This window comes from Phoxinus phoxinus (genome assembly GCF_949152265.1).
Source record: "Phoxinus phoxinus genome assembly, chromosome: 18".
In the NCBI taxonomy this organism is placed as follows: domain Eukaryota; kingdom Metazoa; phylum Chordata; class Actinopteri; order Cypriniformes; family Leuciscidae; genus Phoxinus; species Phoxinus phoxinus.
The window spans coordinates 11,448,169-11,467,101 of record NC_136893.1 but is presented as its reverse complement, the minus strand read 5'-3'; the positions used below and the strand labels follow the sequence as shown (position 1 = coordinate 11,467,101).

Here is an 18,933-nt window from a genome sequence, read left to right as displayed (position 1 = left end):
CACTGAATTGGACTACTTTTACACTTACACTGTATTTTTATACAGTGATTTTTACTCCCTGAAACACGATTGGGCTAGTTTTGGCCATGATTGGGCTGGTTTTAATTAGCAATTGAATTATTATATTATATTATATTATATTATATTATATTATATTATATTATATTATATTATATTATATTATATATTTTTGTTGGAGAGGGTTTTGGACTGTAAGGTCCATATGATTAGTTAATGGAAAACGAAACCCTTCTAGGTGCCTTTTACAAATAATGCACAAATAATGAGGAGACAGGTGATCAGATTAACTCTGTGTATTGGAGGTAGAGGAATGGACCGCAGATGTATATTCAATGATGTATAGAGTTTTGAGGTCAGTAACTAACATCTTGATGTTACATCTGCAGCAATCACCACGAACATACAGGAATGAACGTCTTTACAGCTGACAGCTCATACAGACACAGCAGATAGCGGCAACTCAACTAACTACGCTGCTCACTACAGGAATAGTATGGCGAATCCGCTTTTATAATAAAAGTCCCTGGTGAATGAGCCTTTAATACAATACAATACAATACAATTATATGATATGATATGATATTATGCCCATATAGAGTCCAATATTGATATTACTAAATTAATACAGATTTCAATTCAATGAAACATAATTTGGAATATGAAGGTTTGAATGGTTAAAATTGTTAATACTTGATATACATTTCAAAATATATTATGTTTCTCTTTTGCTTTAATGAAACTAAAAACTTTATTTTGAAGTTAAATTGGGAATCCCAGATTCTCCACATTGGTCTCAAACTTTTTGCTTTAATCATCATTAAGGAGTAAGTTTTATGCGTCCTCTTCAGATTATTGAGTCTGAGAAGTTTTTAGGAAGCGACTTAGAATCAGCATTATCCCAGAGCACAGAGATTGTGAAGCTCAGAAAAGGGAACAATCCCTTCTGTTGCACCAGACTTATTATAAAGACAGGGCTCAAAAGAGAGTGAGAGAGAAGAAGAAGAAGAAGGAATGGAGATTTAGAAGAAGGAAAGGGATTGTGAAAAGAGAGCGAGAGAGATGACAGACTTGGAAGAACAGCACAGCATTAGCTGATCAGTGGGGACAAGGGTAGCTCAGGCTTAATATTTTGCCTAATTCAGCTTTTAATTATCAATTTTGTTGAACAGTGCTGTGGCAGCATTATCAAAATGCCTCTTTGTAATCTCCTGGCTCTCAGACACACCATTACAGGAATGAGTTCACACACACTCTTCAGACTGACAGGAGAATGGTTTTTCATTTCAGTATTACATCCCCTCCTCTCCCTGTCAACCAATGTCAGAGTGATGGAGGGAGACACACTTAACCCAGTCAGAAACAAAGAAGGCCTTTGCAGTGCTGGATGTGTTTTATGTTAACCAACATAATGGGTATTATGTTAATTATGGTTATCATGTTTTGTGACCAACCAAAAATAAATAATTACATGATTCATATAAAATAATTATATATATTTCATATGTATGATGTACAGATGTACACTATTAATCGATAATAATGACGAGCAGCCCTACTGGATAAGGATTTTTAAAAGTAATTTTACTCCCAATTTCTACCCAATAAAATATTGTAATTTATTAGCATTGTATAATATTGTATATATTTCCTTGTATATTTAATAGCATATATTCATTAATGATAATTGATTTACAACATGTTGAAATATTAATAATTTAATAAATAGTATTTTTTTTGCATTTCAAACATTATTTAAATAACATTGTAATTCATAATGAAACTTATATTGAAAAAAAGGTTTTAAACTACATCAAATAAAATTTTTTGAAATTCAATTCTAATGTTCAGTTCCAATTTTAATTACAATGCTGCAGCCTGTTTTCTCTCTCATTCAGAAATTAAATGTAAAAGTCATTCTCTGTTCAGTTCTACATGGTGTTCAACTTTGTTGGACCGAGTGTTGCAGGTCTGGAGTCAGACAGTCGTCGCATGAAATCAGACTCTTGCAAACAGCAAGTCCTTTCCATAACATACAGATCCCTGCTTCAACGCACGCGCAGGCATTTCAGATTTTTGCTTCCTATGAAGTTATATCGAATTATTTTTGCAGTCTTGTTTACAGCCTGTTTTCAAGCGATATAACATGTTAGTTTTTCTTTCTCAGTCTCTTCCTGTATCCACTGTGCCTTAAGCTTGTGTTTGTTCAAGACCTTTTTCCCTTCCCTCCTATTTTGAGCCCCTGCTCTCCTCTGTCCATTCATCTCTCCATCTCAGATCCCCTTACACTCACCCCCCACTCGCGCTTTCATGTTGACTTTGTTGCTGAGTGCCGATGAAACAGCCCACCGGCCGCTCTGAGCTGAAACACATGCTCTCCAGAAATGATGGCCGTGCCTGCCAGCGGGGGGCTGCGGGGAATTCTCTGTTTTCTTCCGTCCAACTGAGCCAACCTTAGATAACCATTCTGTCTGGGTTGTTTCGTGCAGGGTTGTTTTCACTGCGCTCTCTCGTTTCCGTCTCGCAGCTAATGTGTTGTGTAGGCACTCATTTGGCTGGAGAGGTTTCCAACGACGGAGACTGGAGTTTCAGGGGCCAGTGGCTCTCTGCCGGCAAGATCTTTTTGTGTACAAAGGCCGCTCAGTAGCCCTGAGATCTGGGAAATCCGAAAACCCCATTAGGCCTGTTTCTCTGGCCATATTAACAGGTTACAGAATTCACACTGTGTCTCTTTCTATTCAGTAAATCGGATTGAATCCAGATTATTTAAGCAGTTTATAGGTTTATACGGATGGGTTTTGGCTTCTATTCTGTGTAGTTTAATTAACATTTGAATGTAAATGATCTCACTCCTCATGTACATAGAGAGCCTAAGTCCCTCCCCTTCCGGTCGACCACCATGGGACCTTATTTCGGAAAAATATTGTATGGTAGTCAATGGCGAGAGACAACAAATATTTTGATCTCGTTTGAATTGTGCCCTGAATTACACATATGATGTTTGTCAATTTAAAAGATACATTTTAAAGTCAAGAAAGTCGCAGTTTGATGTAAAACTGTTGAGGTATAAGACTGTGAAAATACGTAATTACAAAGACTACAAACCCAGAAGGCGCACATGCGACGTCATACCTTTTCTCTCAATGAATGAAGCTAACTTTACTGAAGCTAACGTCTGTCATTTTTTCTATAGTCTTACATTATAATCCTAACGTTACGCCGTCATGCCTGACTCGTGTTTTGAGCCAGAATACACACATACGAGCAACGGATCTTGTGACGTAGGCTACATAGTGCGAGACGAGAGATGTAGTTCATCGAGCGATTTTCACATACAACTAAACGTTACTCTTCTGTTTTATGACAAACTGCGACTTTCTTGACTTTCATATTTACCTTTTAAATTGACAAACATCATATGTGTAGTTCAGGGGACAGTTCAGACGGAATAAAAAGATAAGTTATCTCTCGCCATTGACTTCCATACATATTTTTTTCCGAAATAAGGTCCCATGAGCCGGAAGCGGAGGGGCGGGACTTAGGCTCTCTATTAGATTTCACAACAATCAAGATTGTAAAATCGATGGCCATTTATAAATGTGCTGCTAAATACAGGAGTAAATGGGGTCTAAAATGTTTTGAGCTTCCAGAGTTAGTCGAAAACGCATTCGACCGGATTGCCTTCGTATTGTAGACACTCATGTGGTAAATGTGTTTGAACAGCCACAAAAGTCTACTGACCTAATGCGTAAACATAATGGGAAGCGTGCCAACCAGATGGGATTTAAACTTTGTTGGCTGGAGACCCAATTTTGGTTGGAGAATGAAAAACTGAACTGGACAATGACATCACTGTTTTCCACAGAGTAGCTGTATAGATAAATTAATTAAATTAATAACTTTTTTTACAACAGAAACTTAACTTACTTAAGCTGGACTATGACACTACTTTCTTCTAGATCTGCTGTACAGGCAAAACAAACTTTGTTGCATTATTTTCCTGTTATCACTGTAAAGCAGTTTTGAAACAATCTGTATTGTAAAAAAATGCTATAAATAAAGGTGACTTGACTTGACTAACCGCGTTCGGCCTGATCTTGCTGCTATCAGAGCAGAAATGAAAGCTGCTGCTCTCCGTATGTTTTTCCGTCGTCTCTGGGCATGTTCATATGTAAATTGCATGAGCTTGTTTTGTCCATTAGATCGAAAGATAAAAAAAAGCCCATACATTTACCTGCACAGTCCTCCCCTCGAAGAAATCAGGACAGAAGTGGTTGAAAGTGGACAAAAGAGATGGATTAAAACACCAGGTGTAAACAGGAATGCGTCTCCCCCCGTCTACTTGAGATCCAGTCAACCAAAACGCATATTCATGCCAGTTATTTTAGCATTATTTACATACTATGTTTTTTTTATCAATAAAGAGTATGTTTTCAGTTTGCATTTTAATTTTAGTTTACGTTTTAGTAATTTTGTAGTAATTAATTTTAGTAATTAATAGTTATAGTTGTTTATAACAATTCTTATTATTGTATATATAATTTTATTTTATTATTAAACATGTATAAATAGAAATAGTTCTAGCTTTAGTAAATATACTTCAACTTAAATTTATATGTTTCATTTAGCTCCCAGTAAGTTAAGTTTTTCATCTATTATACATTGTTTTATTTCAGTTTATTTAATTTACCAAAAACTATTTTAATAGTTTTAGTTTTATTTAAAGGGGTCATGACATGAGAAACCAAATTTGCCTTGATCTTTTGGTATATAAGAGGTCTTTGTACCATTAAAACGTCCTGCAAGTTTCATAGCTTAAGACGTCCTCCCCATTATAAACGAATCATTTATTTAATCAAGCTCTAAATACAGCTCGTTCTGGATCCATGGTAAGAAGTGACGTCACGGTACAAAGTGACGTACCAGCGTTTGCATATAGACCGCCTCCAGCACAAGACAACTACGCTTAAAGCGCAAGGCAACTACGCATTGCCTTAGTTAGCATCTTTGAATACGCTGCGAAAGATTCAGTCGTCAGGGGAAAATGGATGCACTTTATTTTGGACGTCTCAGTCACGGCAGTGTCAATTTAAGCGTTTGTTCTATAACGTTACATTTGAAGGATGACTGTTTTGAAAACAAATCCCAAAATGATGCTGGCTTTGCCAGAAAACTGTTGAAGATAAGTCCGTGCCGACTATTCTGGGCTCAACAACGACGACGCAAACTGTAAGTAATGTATTTAAAATTTTAAACTACTTTTTAAATACGCGGAATCCGCAAATGTTCTGGCTGGGGGCGTTAATAATTGATGCATAGGCACTGACGTTAGCCAATCATAACAATGGGCATTAACACTGAACTCTTAAAGGGGAAACACCCCCAAAACAGACTGTTTGAATCAGAGGATGAGAAACAGGGTGGGAAAAGGTCATAAATCACTACATTGTAAAAGTTTTTTTTGTAAAAAAAAACTATAGTAATACTATAATTGCACCTAAGGGAACATAATAATAAAATAAAAAAAACATGTCATGACCCCTTTAACTTTAGAAACACAGCTCTAATTTCTACAAGTATCAAATTGTCTCAGATGTTCATCTTTTAAATAAAAATAACTGGGACAATTGTACAGAAATAACTTTAATGTTAGTAGCATACCTAGGATAATTTTATTTTTGGAAGAAATTAATGAGGAATGTTCATTAAAAAAATGTTTGCCAAAAAAAAAAATCTTTGAAAATAGTTTGTGAAATTGCTGGCATCTCTAAATCAGAGAGATTAGGATCTTTTTGTCAGTAGACAAATCTGAGACTTCTATTGCTCTCCATTTAATATAATTGCTTTATTAAACAACTGAGATATTTTAGACATCATTTGTCATTTTTCTATCCCATGACAAATATGTTCTGGAAAAAAATCTTACAGGGCGAATTGTTTAATTACAGCATACAGATACATGTTTAAACGATATTACATAAAGACATCTTTTTATATAATCTATGTAGTTTCTCCTTCGCTGAAGCTATCTAGATATTAAGAGTTCAGAAAATCCCTTCTAATGTGTTGAGCACTCAGTCAGTGCCATATTAAGAGGATCTCTCTCTGTACACCACTAGCACTTAAGCATCGCTTTGCAGCTTTTGAATCAATTCCCTCAGTTTACCAGCAATCAAAATGGAGCATCTCTTCCTGCAATTTTAGTCTTGCTTTTTTTTTCAGGTTTGCTTTAAGGTTTTTTTAAAAACTTTTTTGGTTCTCTATTTGTGTGCTTTGTTATAGAGCTGCACGATTCTGGATTAATCGCTTTTTTTCACACGGAGATTACAATTCTCTCACGATTCTGAACAGACAACTAAACAAAATAACATGTTACTTACTAGATGTTCTGACAAAATATTAATTGCTACAGTCTATTTGAATGGATGGTTCATAAATACTTCACTTGTGTCATACTGGGTTAATCGTTTTTGAACAAAGAATTGAATGAATGATTCAATGGATAATTTTTTGCCTTGTGTTTTGCACTTGTTGCGTTTCCAAGTTCGGCGGTTTTCATGCAGAATTGGGATACTTTTACACTGTTTGCCGTGTTGTTGTTTTTTTAGGCTGTGGGTTGAAGCAACCAACTCAACCCTTGACCCCCCCTCCCCTTCCGAAATCCCTGCTGAATGCGATTGGGCTAGTTTTGGCCATGATTGGGCGGGTTTTGAATAGCAATTGGGCTGGTTTTGTTACGCAAAACTGCCGACCCTGCTTGTTACAATGTAATCGATACAATCGTTATTTGAAGCGCCAAAGTTAATTTAAAAATGTTTTGATCACTACCATACCATAGACATCAGTATTTATATCCAAACTATAAACTTTTATCTCAGTTCTGTGATAATTTGAATACTTGTAACACAGAAATAAGGGATAATGTACATCCAGCCGACTGTTATCACAAAATAAACCCTGACGGGTGATCTTGCCACACAAGTAAATAATTCGACAAAAAATATTGACTTGAGTTATTTTATTAGGTCTTTATTAAACACAAAGCTTCCGCAAATAAAGCAGTTGCTAGCAAGCGCTAGTTCAAACTAGACGGACATTTATACGGTACAGTCATGCCACTTATTACACGTCATTTCGCCACTTAAATAATTATGGGAAAAAGAGATATTGATTTGAGATTAAATAATTGTTTTAATCGTACCTGTTTGTTAAAACCGTCTTAAAACCGGTTCTTATTGGGGAAGAACAATAACATCTTATTGGATGGTGCGATTGGCCAATCAGAATCAAGTATTCCACAGAGCCGTGTAACAAACCTTGTGCGCCAAAGAAACAAGCGTGCAGCCATCTTTAGAATTTGGTCATTGAGCTTCCGTTTTTGCGGTAACTCTGTAAATTTCTATGGCATTGCTGTCGAAGAGTAATTAGCTGGTGAAGTGGATTTACTTATTGTAGAGTTAATGAAAGTTATCATAAGCGTTACAATATTTGAAGCGAATGTCATAACACATCAGTAAACCGGGATGAATTTAAAACGCGGTTCATTCATAAATCTGTACAATCTTACCTTCATGCTGTGGAAATACAAACCGGAAGACAGAACACAATGAGCGCAATGCTGAAAAGGGGATCTCGTGTTTGAATCGAGATCTCGATCTTTTAACAAGTGATCGTTCAGCTCTACTTTGTTGCATTACGACACGTTACACAATTTTTAATCTGCATGTGGAATATAGTGATGGATCATGCATTGTTTCACGTGGGTGTCACCGGTGATTTGTAGAGGATACGATAAGCAGTGGCTGCCAGTTCACAACAGCCTTTAGTTCCTGATAACGTTCAGTTCCCTGCTCAAAAAACAAACAGGGTAATGAATTAGGTTTAGCTTTTTCATAACTGCCATTCTTTCTTAATCTGTCGGATCCATACTGAGTGTGGAATGAAACCATTCCTCTCTTTTGTGCCCCGTGTGGGGAGACAGGAGGAACAGTCTGGCATGTTGTTCACACAGAGAGCTACCCCCCTCCGAGCACACAGCAGCACAGTATCAGGAAAGCAGCTTTGCCCTGCTGTTTAGCCAGCAATAAGAGTTATAATCCCTCCACTTTAGGTTCTGCTGAATTCCATTTGGGTTGAGGTCAGCGCCATTATTTCACTGATTATTCCCTGATGAAAGTGGAAAGTTTGTGGATTAGTTCTCGACAGGGGTTGTTTGGTATCAGCAAAAATTCTAGGTTGGTTCTGCTACACAAAACATTAGCTTAGTAAATTAGTTGAACCTCTACATTAACCCTTGTGTTCTGTTTGGAGTCTGAGAGACCCCCAGGCCATATTAACATCTAATGTTACATTATGTTACTTATTCCTGGGGTGCCCCAGACAATTCTGCCCCAAAAACTATTTATAGAGTTATTTGGTTGCACCTTATTTTACAGTATGTGCACTTACATGTACTTGCAGTGTACTTACCTAAGAAAGTACTGGTAATATAAGGTAACTACATGGGTAGGTTCAGGGTTAGTACCTTATTACCCAGTTATTGTAATTACTATAGTATGTACATGGGGAACAGGACTGTAAAATAAAGTGCTACCAATTATTTTTGAGCATTTATTCTTCCGAAAAGTTTTTTTTTTGTGTGTGTTAGAAAATGTTTTGCTTGCTTTTTTGCTAACAGACCAATACAAAGCATCCAATATCCATCATCACCTGTTGACCCCATCCACAGCGCTCTTAATCCATGTGAAATAATTGGACACACACTCTAAAATAAGGTTCGAAAAACTAAACCCTTTGAAGTGCTTGCAAAAAAAAATCACAAGAGTTTTGAGATCGAAAAAAATAAATAGCGGTTTGACTTGCAATGCACGATAATGCACAATTCTTTGGATGCGCAATAGTCTCAAAATAATATTTTTTATTATATATTTTAGATAGTTTGTTTTGATTTGTTTTATTATATTTTAAAAAAAAATTGTTGTTGTTGCTGAAATTAAACTGACCCCGAACAAACCCAATGTAAGTCACATTTCTAGAAAAAAGACACGTCTAATTTGTGATTATGTTAAAGCTGCCTACTGAGTTTTCAGTATGTCTTAAGCAAGGGAAAATAAAGCTTAACTTCAAAATTAATTTTAGAAAAATACTGGTTTAGCAATGGTATATAGCAGGTACTGACACAGCCTGTGTGTGTCTGTGTGTGTTTGGTTTATGCCATCCTGTCAGGCAGTGTTCGGCTGAATCAGGGGGTCAAACAAGGGCTAGATTAGAATGGCGAGAGACTGAAACATGTGAAGCCTGTCCTTTCTGGTGCTGATAACCTCAGACAGCCACTGTTCTGGGTCAGGAAGAGAGTAGTGGGGGGCGTGAGGCACAACGTGGTGAGAGAACAAAAAAAGTTGGTGACCTTCCTGTGGACGAGGATTAAAGTGTGCTTCCTGTGCACATCCCCCTCTGTTCTTTTCCCAGGGTCCCTCTGACACCAGCACCGCAGTCTCAGCCTGAGCCTCAACTTTGGGGCGGGGTCTATATTTAGCTCTCGAGGGTCACACGACAGCGTGGCTAACCAGTGTAGCTTCTCAAAGTCTGCCCTAAACCAGTTTGAGTAGTCCTCATGTGATTAACACTAACTGGGATGTGTGGCACGAGGCCTGTCTGCACCGATCACACACAAATGCATTCAGGAATGACAATGTATTTAAAAGTTCTTGCACTAAATTTCTGTTACATTTCTGGACTCACAACAGATGCATATGCATGCGCATGATTTTGTTCTTACCGTTATACCAGTGTTGATGAATATGTATTATTCAGAATGAGAGGGTTAGTAATTAGGATATTACATTCCAAATGCATCTCCATAAATTTGTTTTTCAGTAAACGAAAGAGCCATTCATCACTCTGTCAGCATATCTTTGCTCTTCCTAAAGATTCACTCGCACTTAAACAGAAAGATCTTTGAGTATAGTTAAGTGTGTCATTATGTCAAATTATGCTTAAAGTGTGTCTGTGTTATTTAAATGCGTGTATTTGGGATATTTAAAACTAACTATGAAATTAGCCTTAAACAAGACAAAGGGCAAGTGGCAAGTCTGTTTTTTTAATTTGTTGTTTCCACCACCGTCATTTCCAGAATATGAAAAACAGTATTATTTGATGTGGTAGAAATGACAATATAGTAAAAAGGTTCATGAAAAAGGCAGAATTTTCCTGTGGTGCATGTATTTGCACCAGAAGAGTGACAATCCTTTATACAATAACAAACCACGCGAATAATCTCACTCATCCAAAATCTCAGAAATAACCAGTAGCGGAGTGTAGACTCTGCACTTAGACGTTTCTGAATGGTTAGTGGATGCATTTATGTAGTTGTTGTGGAGTTACATTGATTCATCTGTTTCTGGGGGATTTCCGTTGAAAATAAAATGAATCCAGTGCTCTCTTGTCTTGTCTGAGGCTGGGACTCTAAATAGTGTTCTGTACTCGTCTGTGGAGCCAACGACAACAGTTTGCATGCTTTGCTCGAACTTTTGCCATTGTGTTAGAACTGTTTACACTGTTGTCGCTTGCATAAACCAAATGACGGCTCCGTGGGTAGAAACGTGCTGATTAAGGGGCGGTAATATTATAATAAGATCCCCTTCCTACGTCAGAAGGGGATTGAAATCTGATCTTATTCTTTGACATGCTTGCAGATAAAGGCTTACTGAAACAAAGTTTTCATGTTTTCTGGGTAGATGCACAGGGGACCCAATTATAGCACTTAAACATGAAAAAAGTCTGATTTTCATGATATTACAACTTTTAAAAAATTTGTTTTAAACATAGATAGCAAAAAATATATATTTCTTGAGCACCAAATCAGCATATTAGAATGTGACACTGAAGACTGGAGTAATGATGGTGAAAATTCAGCTTTGCCATAACATTACATTTTTAAATATATTACAACAGAAAACTGTAATTATATTTCACAATATTACTGTTTTTACATGATTTTTCATCAAATAAATGCAGGCTCGATGAGCATAAGAGACATCTTTCAAAAACATTACAAATTCTTACTGACCCCAAATGTTTTAATAGTAGTGTATTTGGTGAAAGTCCACAGGGTCAAAAGTGTCCATAGTTGAAGAAACTCACAGGCCTGAGATGGGAAAAAATCTCCACAATGTCTAAGCTATGGGCCATATTTAGTGTTATAGTGTGTTTATATTGAGTGTGTTTATATATAAGGCAGATTTATTTTGTTTTCCCTTGCTGTCGTCCTCTCAGATGGTTATTCCCAACTTAATTCCTCTTCCCTCTCTCTCTTTACTCTCTCTGTTTGTACAGACTCATACTCAGCCGCTGGCAGTGAGGGCAGTATTTCCACCTCGGTGGCCTCTCTGCCGCCCCAGGCTTCTGGCAGTTCGGCCCCAAACTCCCCTGGCTCCCGTCGCTCTGTCAGCACCCTGAAGAAGTGGCTGACCAATCCGGTGCGTAAGCTAAGCGCCGGGGCGACCGGGACGGCCAAGGGGGAGCGGCAGGTCCGCAAACTGGATGGCAAACCACCGCCTCCACCCACCAGGAGCAGCCAAGACCTGGGCAGCCCGCAAACAACAGAGGAGCAGTTCACCATCCTGCCAGTCATAGACAAAGAGCTGGTGAGGAAAATGTTGTGATGTGGGATGTTTTCACTCAAACCACTCTATTTTTCATTATCAGTATCAAGAAGCCTTCATATTCTGTTTTTAAAGTCACCATGAAATCAGAATTGGCCATTCTTTTTTATGGAATGTTTCAGAGTTTATTAGGGGTGTGCGTATTGACAAAAAATGACATCTTGATATTTTCTGTGATTTTTCCCGATAACGATGATCAGACAATATTTTGCTGAGTGTGTTATTGTGCTGGTACGAGACAGTTGACTCGTAAAGTTTTTGTTATTCTTCATATTTTGTGCAGTGGTTCGCAGCAGTGACAGAAATAAAAATTTCCAATAAGTGTAAATTGATTTTTATCTTTTACTTGCATTTTTACCTTAATAATGGCAATTAAAACCCTGAGGAACTTCCGGCAAATTTGAGATTTGCTCTGCAAGTCAGTCTGGCCAAGAGCCCATTCAAGCCCATTTCCAATTTTTCCAAATCGAGGCACCAATCGTTGAGGCGGGCTTTACACGATGATGATCGCTCTGATTGGTTTTAGGTCTATCCAATTGCGCCCAGAGACCAAACAGAGCGATCGTCATTGTGTAAAACCCGCCTCAACTTTGTGATTCGTGCCTCGATTTGGCTCTTGGCCAGACGGACTTGCAGAGCAAATCTCAAATTTGCCGGAATTTCGTCAGTTTTCCCAGGCTACACTCTTTAGGCAATATTTTTGTTTGGTTTTTACAAAGTGAGGGACATACTTGATAGTGTCAGATAGCACATCAAAACAACAATTACGTTATTATCGTAGACGATTTATATTGCACACCCCAGTGTTTATTATAAATGATTTATCAGTGCACATCATTTATTTATTTACCATATATACCCGAATATAAGACAAGGTTTTTGTCCTAAAAATAGGAAAATGGGGGGTCGTCTTATATTCGCGATATAGACAAAATCATGGGGGGAAAGGGAGAAAGAACAACAGAATTAATATGAAATAGTGACTTAAACGCGACCCATTAAGACAAAACCAGCTTTCTCTTTCAAGATGTTAATCTGCACAAAAATCCTGATAATCGAGCCGTGGTCTGATGAAATCAAATACACATAAGATAAAAACAATATCTGTGCTGTGATTTCGGCTATACTTGCATGTAAAATTAGAGAAGCAACATATCTGTGTTTAACTGAATTAAAACGCTGCGCCTCTCTGCCGTGCGAGACGCAGAGCGAGCGAGCGAGAGAGAGGTGCGCGCGCGAGACGCAGAGCGAGAGAGAGAGAGAGAGAAAGGTGCGCGCGCGTGCTGGAAGAGAGAGAATGAATTATCAGTGCAATTTTCAAATAAAATTATTTTCTGTTGAAAACCAGATTTTTTTTCCACAAAAATCTCTTTTTGTCCCAAAAATAAGTCTGGAAAATGGGGGGGTCGTCTTATATTCGTGTATATACGATATTCGTGTGCTCTCGTAATCTATAATCAAAATAACTTCCCCTCCGTCTTGCGACAACATCTCTTCTCTTCTCTGATGACATGTTTACTGGTGCGAGGGCAGGACAAGGGCATGGAATCACAGCAATAGCAAACCGCAATGATCCACCGATCCATTCTTATCAATTCCTGATAGACGAAATCAAGTCCCGCCTTACATTTTTTCTTGTTTTTAAGTCATTTCACTCGGTTATACGTCACAATATGGAAGAAAAGACTGCCTCTCACAGAAAACATCAGTTTACATCACAGTACAGATGTCTCTGTTTTTCATAATGCCGTGTGAATTGCACCAAACGGTGCGACCAACTGCTCACTGGAGCCCTGTGGTTCACCTCTGTCCGAAAGAACTGTTCGATGTGAGCTTTAATCACTAGGACCCTCTAACACAACCACACATCATAGTCACACAGAGAGAGGAATTATGGGTCAGCTCTATTTTGACCTGAATATTGATGTTTGTGAAAGACCATGAAGGTTGTGGTTCCTGTTTTTTTTAAAGCAGTATTTTATGTGTGTTTGTGTGTGCAGGAGTGGAGAGATGGCCTGCCTGCTCTCGGTGACTGTGATCCCGGTAACCTGCAGTCCTACAGCTTCCAGTCAGACTCTCCACAGGGATCCACCACACTAGGACATACACAAGTAAGTCAGATTGCCAGAATCAGACTATTGGGTTCATTTTGAATACTTTTTTAAACCATTTAAATGTACTTTAATCAAATGATTTACTTAAAAAGTGTGCATGTACTCTTTCTTTAAGTTTGTTGCATAAAGAATTTGATTTAAAAAAAACAATATAATAAAATTCAAACTATAATTCAAACCCTGTTTACACCTGGTATTAAGATGCGTTTTGGTCGGTCGGATCACAAGTGGACGACGCTAAATACAGGTGTAAACGGGGTCTAAAACGTTTTGTTTGTCCATTTTTGACCACTTCCAGAGTTAGTCGAAAACACATTAGACTGGATTGCTTTCGTAGTGTAGACGCTCATGTGGTCGAATGTGTTTGAACAGCCACAATAGACCGCCTATACTCTCCTCCTACTGACCTAATGCGGAAACATAATGGGAAAGGGCCTAGCCAGACTAGACTAGTCGTGTTGGGGGTACTGTGTGTAAAAATTGCCCAGAACAGAACCATACCACCAATCCTAACTGTATGCTAATTGTCAATCGTATTTGACGATAGTGGTCCTGACAGAAACGCATCTTATTACCAGGTGTAAACAGGGCCTTGTGATCAAAGGATCTTGTTTACTTGCTGTAAGTGTCTCAAATAAAACCTTTTAACATCAGACTTCACAGCCCATCAAAAGTCTGTGAACATAATCGGTAATCTGACGCAGAGGCTACTGTACATAGTCTCTTAGTAAGATTGAATAATGGAAAGAGAAAACAAGAAAGGAGGGTGCAAGATTGTATTAGGGCTTTTTGTCAGTTTGCACAGGGGCTCAATGTGTCAGTATCCACGCTGAGTGTGAGAGAGGCCAGATGGTCATTTGACTGATGGGTCATTTGTTGCCAGGCTCTTTTCTACAGGTTGAACCTTTAAAAGTGAAAAGACACATTAATCAAACACACTTCTTGTGTTCTTATGTTGGGTTCTGTTAAACCAAGAAGCTGTGGTTTACAGTGAATTTAGAATTGATTGTTCTTCTGATTGATCCTTCATAAATCATTCTAATATGCTGATTTGGTTCTCAATAAACATGTATTATTATTTATTATATTGTGCTGCTTAACATTTTTTGTGGAAACCGCAATACATTTGAAGGATTTTTGGATGAATAGAAAGTTCAAAAGAACAGCATTTATTTACTTTTGATAAATTGAATGTGTTTCCTCGAATAGAAGTATTGACCCTAACATTTTGAACGGTAGTGTATATTATCAGCATAACAATTTAAGTGAAAAAAATAAATTGAAACATCAACATGAATCTATTGCTTTTATCCTCTTCCTTCTAGTGCTAAAATTATAGTTATTTACAAATTTAAATCTCAGATTTTCAATGTTGGTCTCAGACATTATGGACCCCACTGTATATTTTTGTATGTGCGTGTACACTTTCTGAGCCAGAGCCCACAAATTAATACAAAACACACATAAGCAATCACAATAGCTGGAAGAGAGCAAATGCAAATCCAGATTGATGGCTAAATGCAATAACATTCATTATTTCATTCGATCGTTTCATCAGAAGGTGGTGAAAGGTAATTATGACCAGAGGAGCAGAACAACAAGAGCTAGAGATCTCAAGCACTGTGATTATAATTGAAAAATGAATTTAATATACTACAGAAACAACATGAGCTTCAGGTCTAGACTTGTAAGTGATACTAATCACAGCCTCAGGCATTATTTACAAGGACAATTGTTGCAGTAAGTTGAAGTTTTTTTTTAATTACACTACCCTTCGAAAGTTGGGGGTCAGTACGATTTTTTTTACATTTTTTTGAAAAGACTCTTGTGGTCAACATAGCTGCATTTATTTGATCAAAAATACAGTAAAAACTGTAATATTATGAAATATGATTCAACTTTAAAACAGTTTTTTAATATGTTCTATGTTAAAATCTAATTTGAAAAAGAAATCCTTTGTAACATTATGAATGTCTTTACTGCTACTTTTGAATTATTTAATGTGTCCTTTCTGAATAAATGAAGAAAATAAAAAAACACTTACTGACCCCATACTTTTGAAAACGTAGTCCATAACAAATGAATAGTGCTAATGCTCAACCAATATAGTAAATCCCCCCTTAATATCTCATGCAGCTAGGTTTTTTCCCCCTTATTTATATATATTTTTTACTGGAAAACCAGATAAACATTCTGCAGTGTGTATTAGGGCTAGTTACTTAGTATTGGTGTTGCTCTTCAATGTTATCCATTACTCTGTGACTTCCTGTCTCTCTCCATAGAGAGGCTGAGGTTTTAGTTTACATCATATTAATTTCTGCCTCTGATTCATCTCAGCTGACAGCCCGCTTTGTACCTGACACAGAAAGATTTGCTGTGGTGATCCAGCGTGAGTTTATTATTTGTTGGCTAATGGAAAATTCCTGAATGAATATGTAAGCGCTCCTCGGATCCGGCCTGTCTCCTGGACGGAGGAACGCAGCATATGTTATCAAACTGGCTGTTTTGTTTTATTCCCCACACAAATGTAGGTCTGACACAGCAGTTTGAGCGAGGAACCACTGATGATATAACCGTAACATGAGTCCGCATGTACCCTCACATAAAGCGAAGGTTGGATTACCTCCCTCTGCTCAAGCTAACTTTAACAATTTCCTGTAGAAAAATAACAACCAATGCGATCTCAGCTTTTTATTAAAGGTCCGAGTAGAGACTCAGGGCTTCTGGGTAAAGATAAAAATGGGAAAGTGCAAGAGTGGGGGATTCTCCTGCAGGCTGTGCCAAAAAACATCTGGAAATGATCTAAGTAGACTTGTGAGCCAGGCAGGAGTGATCGCACTGCTCTAAAACACACAAACACCACCCCGCACCAGAAAACAACACAACAGTGTAATGTAATACTCCAACAGGCCTTAACGGCACGCACCGATCAGCAAATTTTAGGGCGTAATGTTGAACTACAACACCGCTTGATGGACAAATACAACACTATATATACATTATTTTTTAAGGTTTGGGGTTTCATTTTTTTAATTTTTTTAATGAATTTATTCAGCAGAGACATGTTAAATTGATTAAAAGAGGCAGAGCAAAGACTTTTACATTTGTTAATTTTTTTTAATTTCAAATAAATACTGTTCTTTTGATCTTTCAATTCATCAAAAAATCCCGAAGAAAAGATGTGTCATGGTTTCCAAAACGATGTTAAGCAGCACAACTGTTTTCAAAATTGATAATAATAAGAAATATTTCTTGAGTACCAAATCAGCATATTAGAATTAGAATGTATTTCATTATGAATATCAAGTGCATTCTAAAAGGGTTTCAAATCAGTTAATTTTCAGCAAGTTATGGCTTAAAATTCAGTCTATCTCTCCAACAAAGCAATTTTATGGCTGAACTACTTCATGGTGCTTTTGCATCCTATTTTAAACTTGAAATCTTTAATCCCTTTTTATTGTAATCGAGTGGGATAAGAGCAACCAGAGCATATTATTCAAAATGTCTGCTTTTTTTTAAATACGAAAGACAGAGAATCACACGGATTTGGAACGACATGAGAGTGAGTAAATGACTAAATGATGTAAGGAACTTCCGTTCATTGTAATCCACATTATTTCTGAATAGACTGTCACATCTCTCTCACACACAACACAATAACACCCCTCATAAGCAAAGGAAGTGCTTTGTAAAGCTCTTATAAACAAACTGAAAAAAGGATAGATGGATGGAGATGTGCTATCAGTCACACGGTCTGTGCATAGGAATCCTTGTTTTGAGGAGGATGTGACGTTATAGTGGAAAGCGTGTATTGTGTTTTCTCACAATACACGCAGAAAGAGAGTGAGAAACCGGGGTCCTGAGAATGAAGATAAGTGATGCTCCACAGGTGTTGTGACCTTAACCAAGCAAACAGCTAAACAGCTTTGGTTAATGGGCAGATCCTATCTTGCCTTTAGTGCATTTACAGGCAGGGAAACAAAATAAATGGGTTTTTACGTAATGAATTCCTTTAAATTAATAAATATTTTTAATAGACTAATTTACATTATAGACATTTCTAAATAGATTAATTTGTAACATTAATAGGCTAGAGCATTTTGTCAGAACCTCAAGAAATGTACATATTATGTTGTATGGTTCTTTAATATTTTGTTTTCAGAATCGTGGGAGAACCGTGATCTCTATTCTCCCATGATACAGATTATCCACAGTCATAAATTAAGCTTAAAAGAATATATATAACACATCTGGCACCTAACTAATACTATTAGTACTGTTAACACTATAAAAATGTACAGTCTTACAGACAAGGATGACGTCTTTATGTACATTAACAAGGATTTGGTACGATTATAATGGAGGATTCTGAAATGTTTTCTTATTTTAAAGACGTGGCGCTTCTCTTCTAGTGTGCAAACTGAACCCCACCCCTCCTTTTTTTTGGTCCATACAATGGAAGTCAATGGTGACTAAAACTATTTGGTTACCAACATTCTTCGAAATTAGAAATTCATATAGGTTTAGAATAGCATAAGAGTCATTTTTGTGTGAACTATCCCTTTAATGACTATCTGAAAATGCGCAGGTCAGCTGTAAGGTTAATGAATAGTAAAATCAACTGCCCAGTATAAAAACATGTGTGTAATCTGTGTATAGATATCGGAATGATTTTTAGCACAAACCTTTGCGGTTTCACAATGCGATCTCATTTTAAGTAAATTGTAATAAACATCTCTTCACAACAAGTTGCAGGATTTGAGGTGAATTATTCATCTCTGTAGCACAAATGGTGTGTAACAATTTACTTTGTATTTTTGTTTTGAGGGATGTGACAAAGTGTGAGGATTTATAGCATAGTTTATGTTCTAGTTGTACCTCTGATTAATAAACACATTAACAAAGGCAGGACGTCTTCAGACTTCCTCTTTCCGTCTCAAATCATTGAAGGGCTCGCAGGGCTGTCTGCACATATGCTCCGCTAAAACAATGCTCAATATCAACCAAAACAATTTGACTGGAGTTTCTCTGAGAACGCGGTGACTTCATGGGGTCAATGGCATTGAGATTCAGAGTAGAGTATCTACTCCGTCTCTGTGGTGTCATGATTATTGGTAAGCGCTGAATTCCTGTTATCA

General features: G+C 37.3%; 1 protein-coding gene across 4 annotated transcripts in view; it reads left to right on the top strand.

Annotated features, from left to right (window-relative positions):
* arhgef25a (Rho guanine nucleotide exchange factor (GEF) 25a) overlaps nt 1–18,933 on the top strand; it is a 79,478-nt gene that overhangs the window by 46,129 nt on the left and 14,416 nt on the right. For all 4 annotated transcript variants that reach the window (XM_079588280.1, XM_079588283.1, XM_079588281.1 and 1 more), the window contains 2 exons: nt 11,353–11,663; nt 13,682–13,792. In XM_079588280.1, the coding sequence (XP_079444406.1) occupies nt 11,353–11,663; nt 13,682–13,792 (422 nt within the window). The remainder of the gene's footprint in view (nt 1–11,352; nt 11,664–13,681; nt 13,793–18,933) is intronic.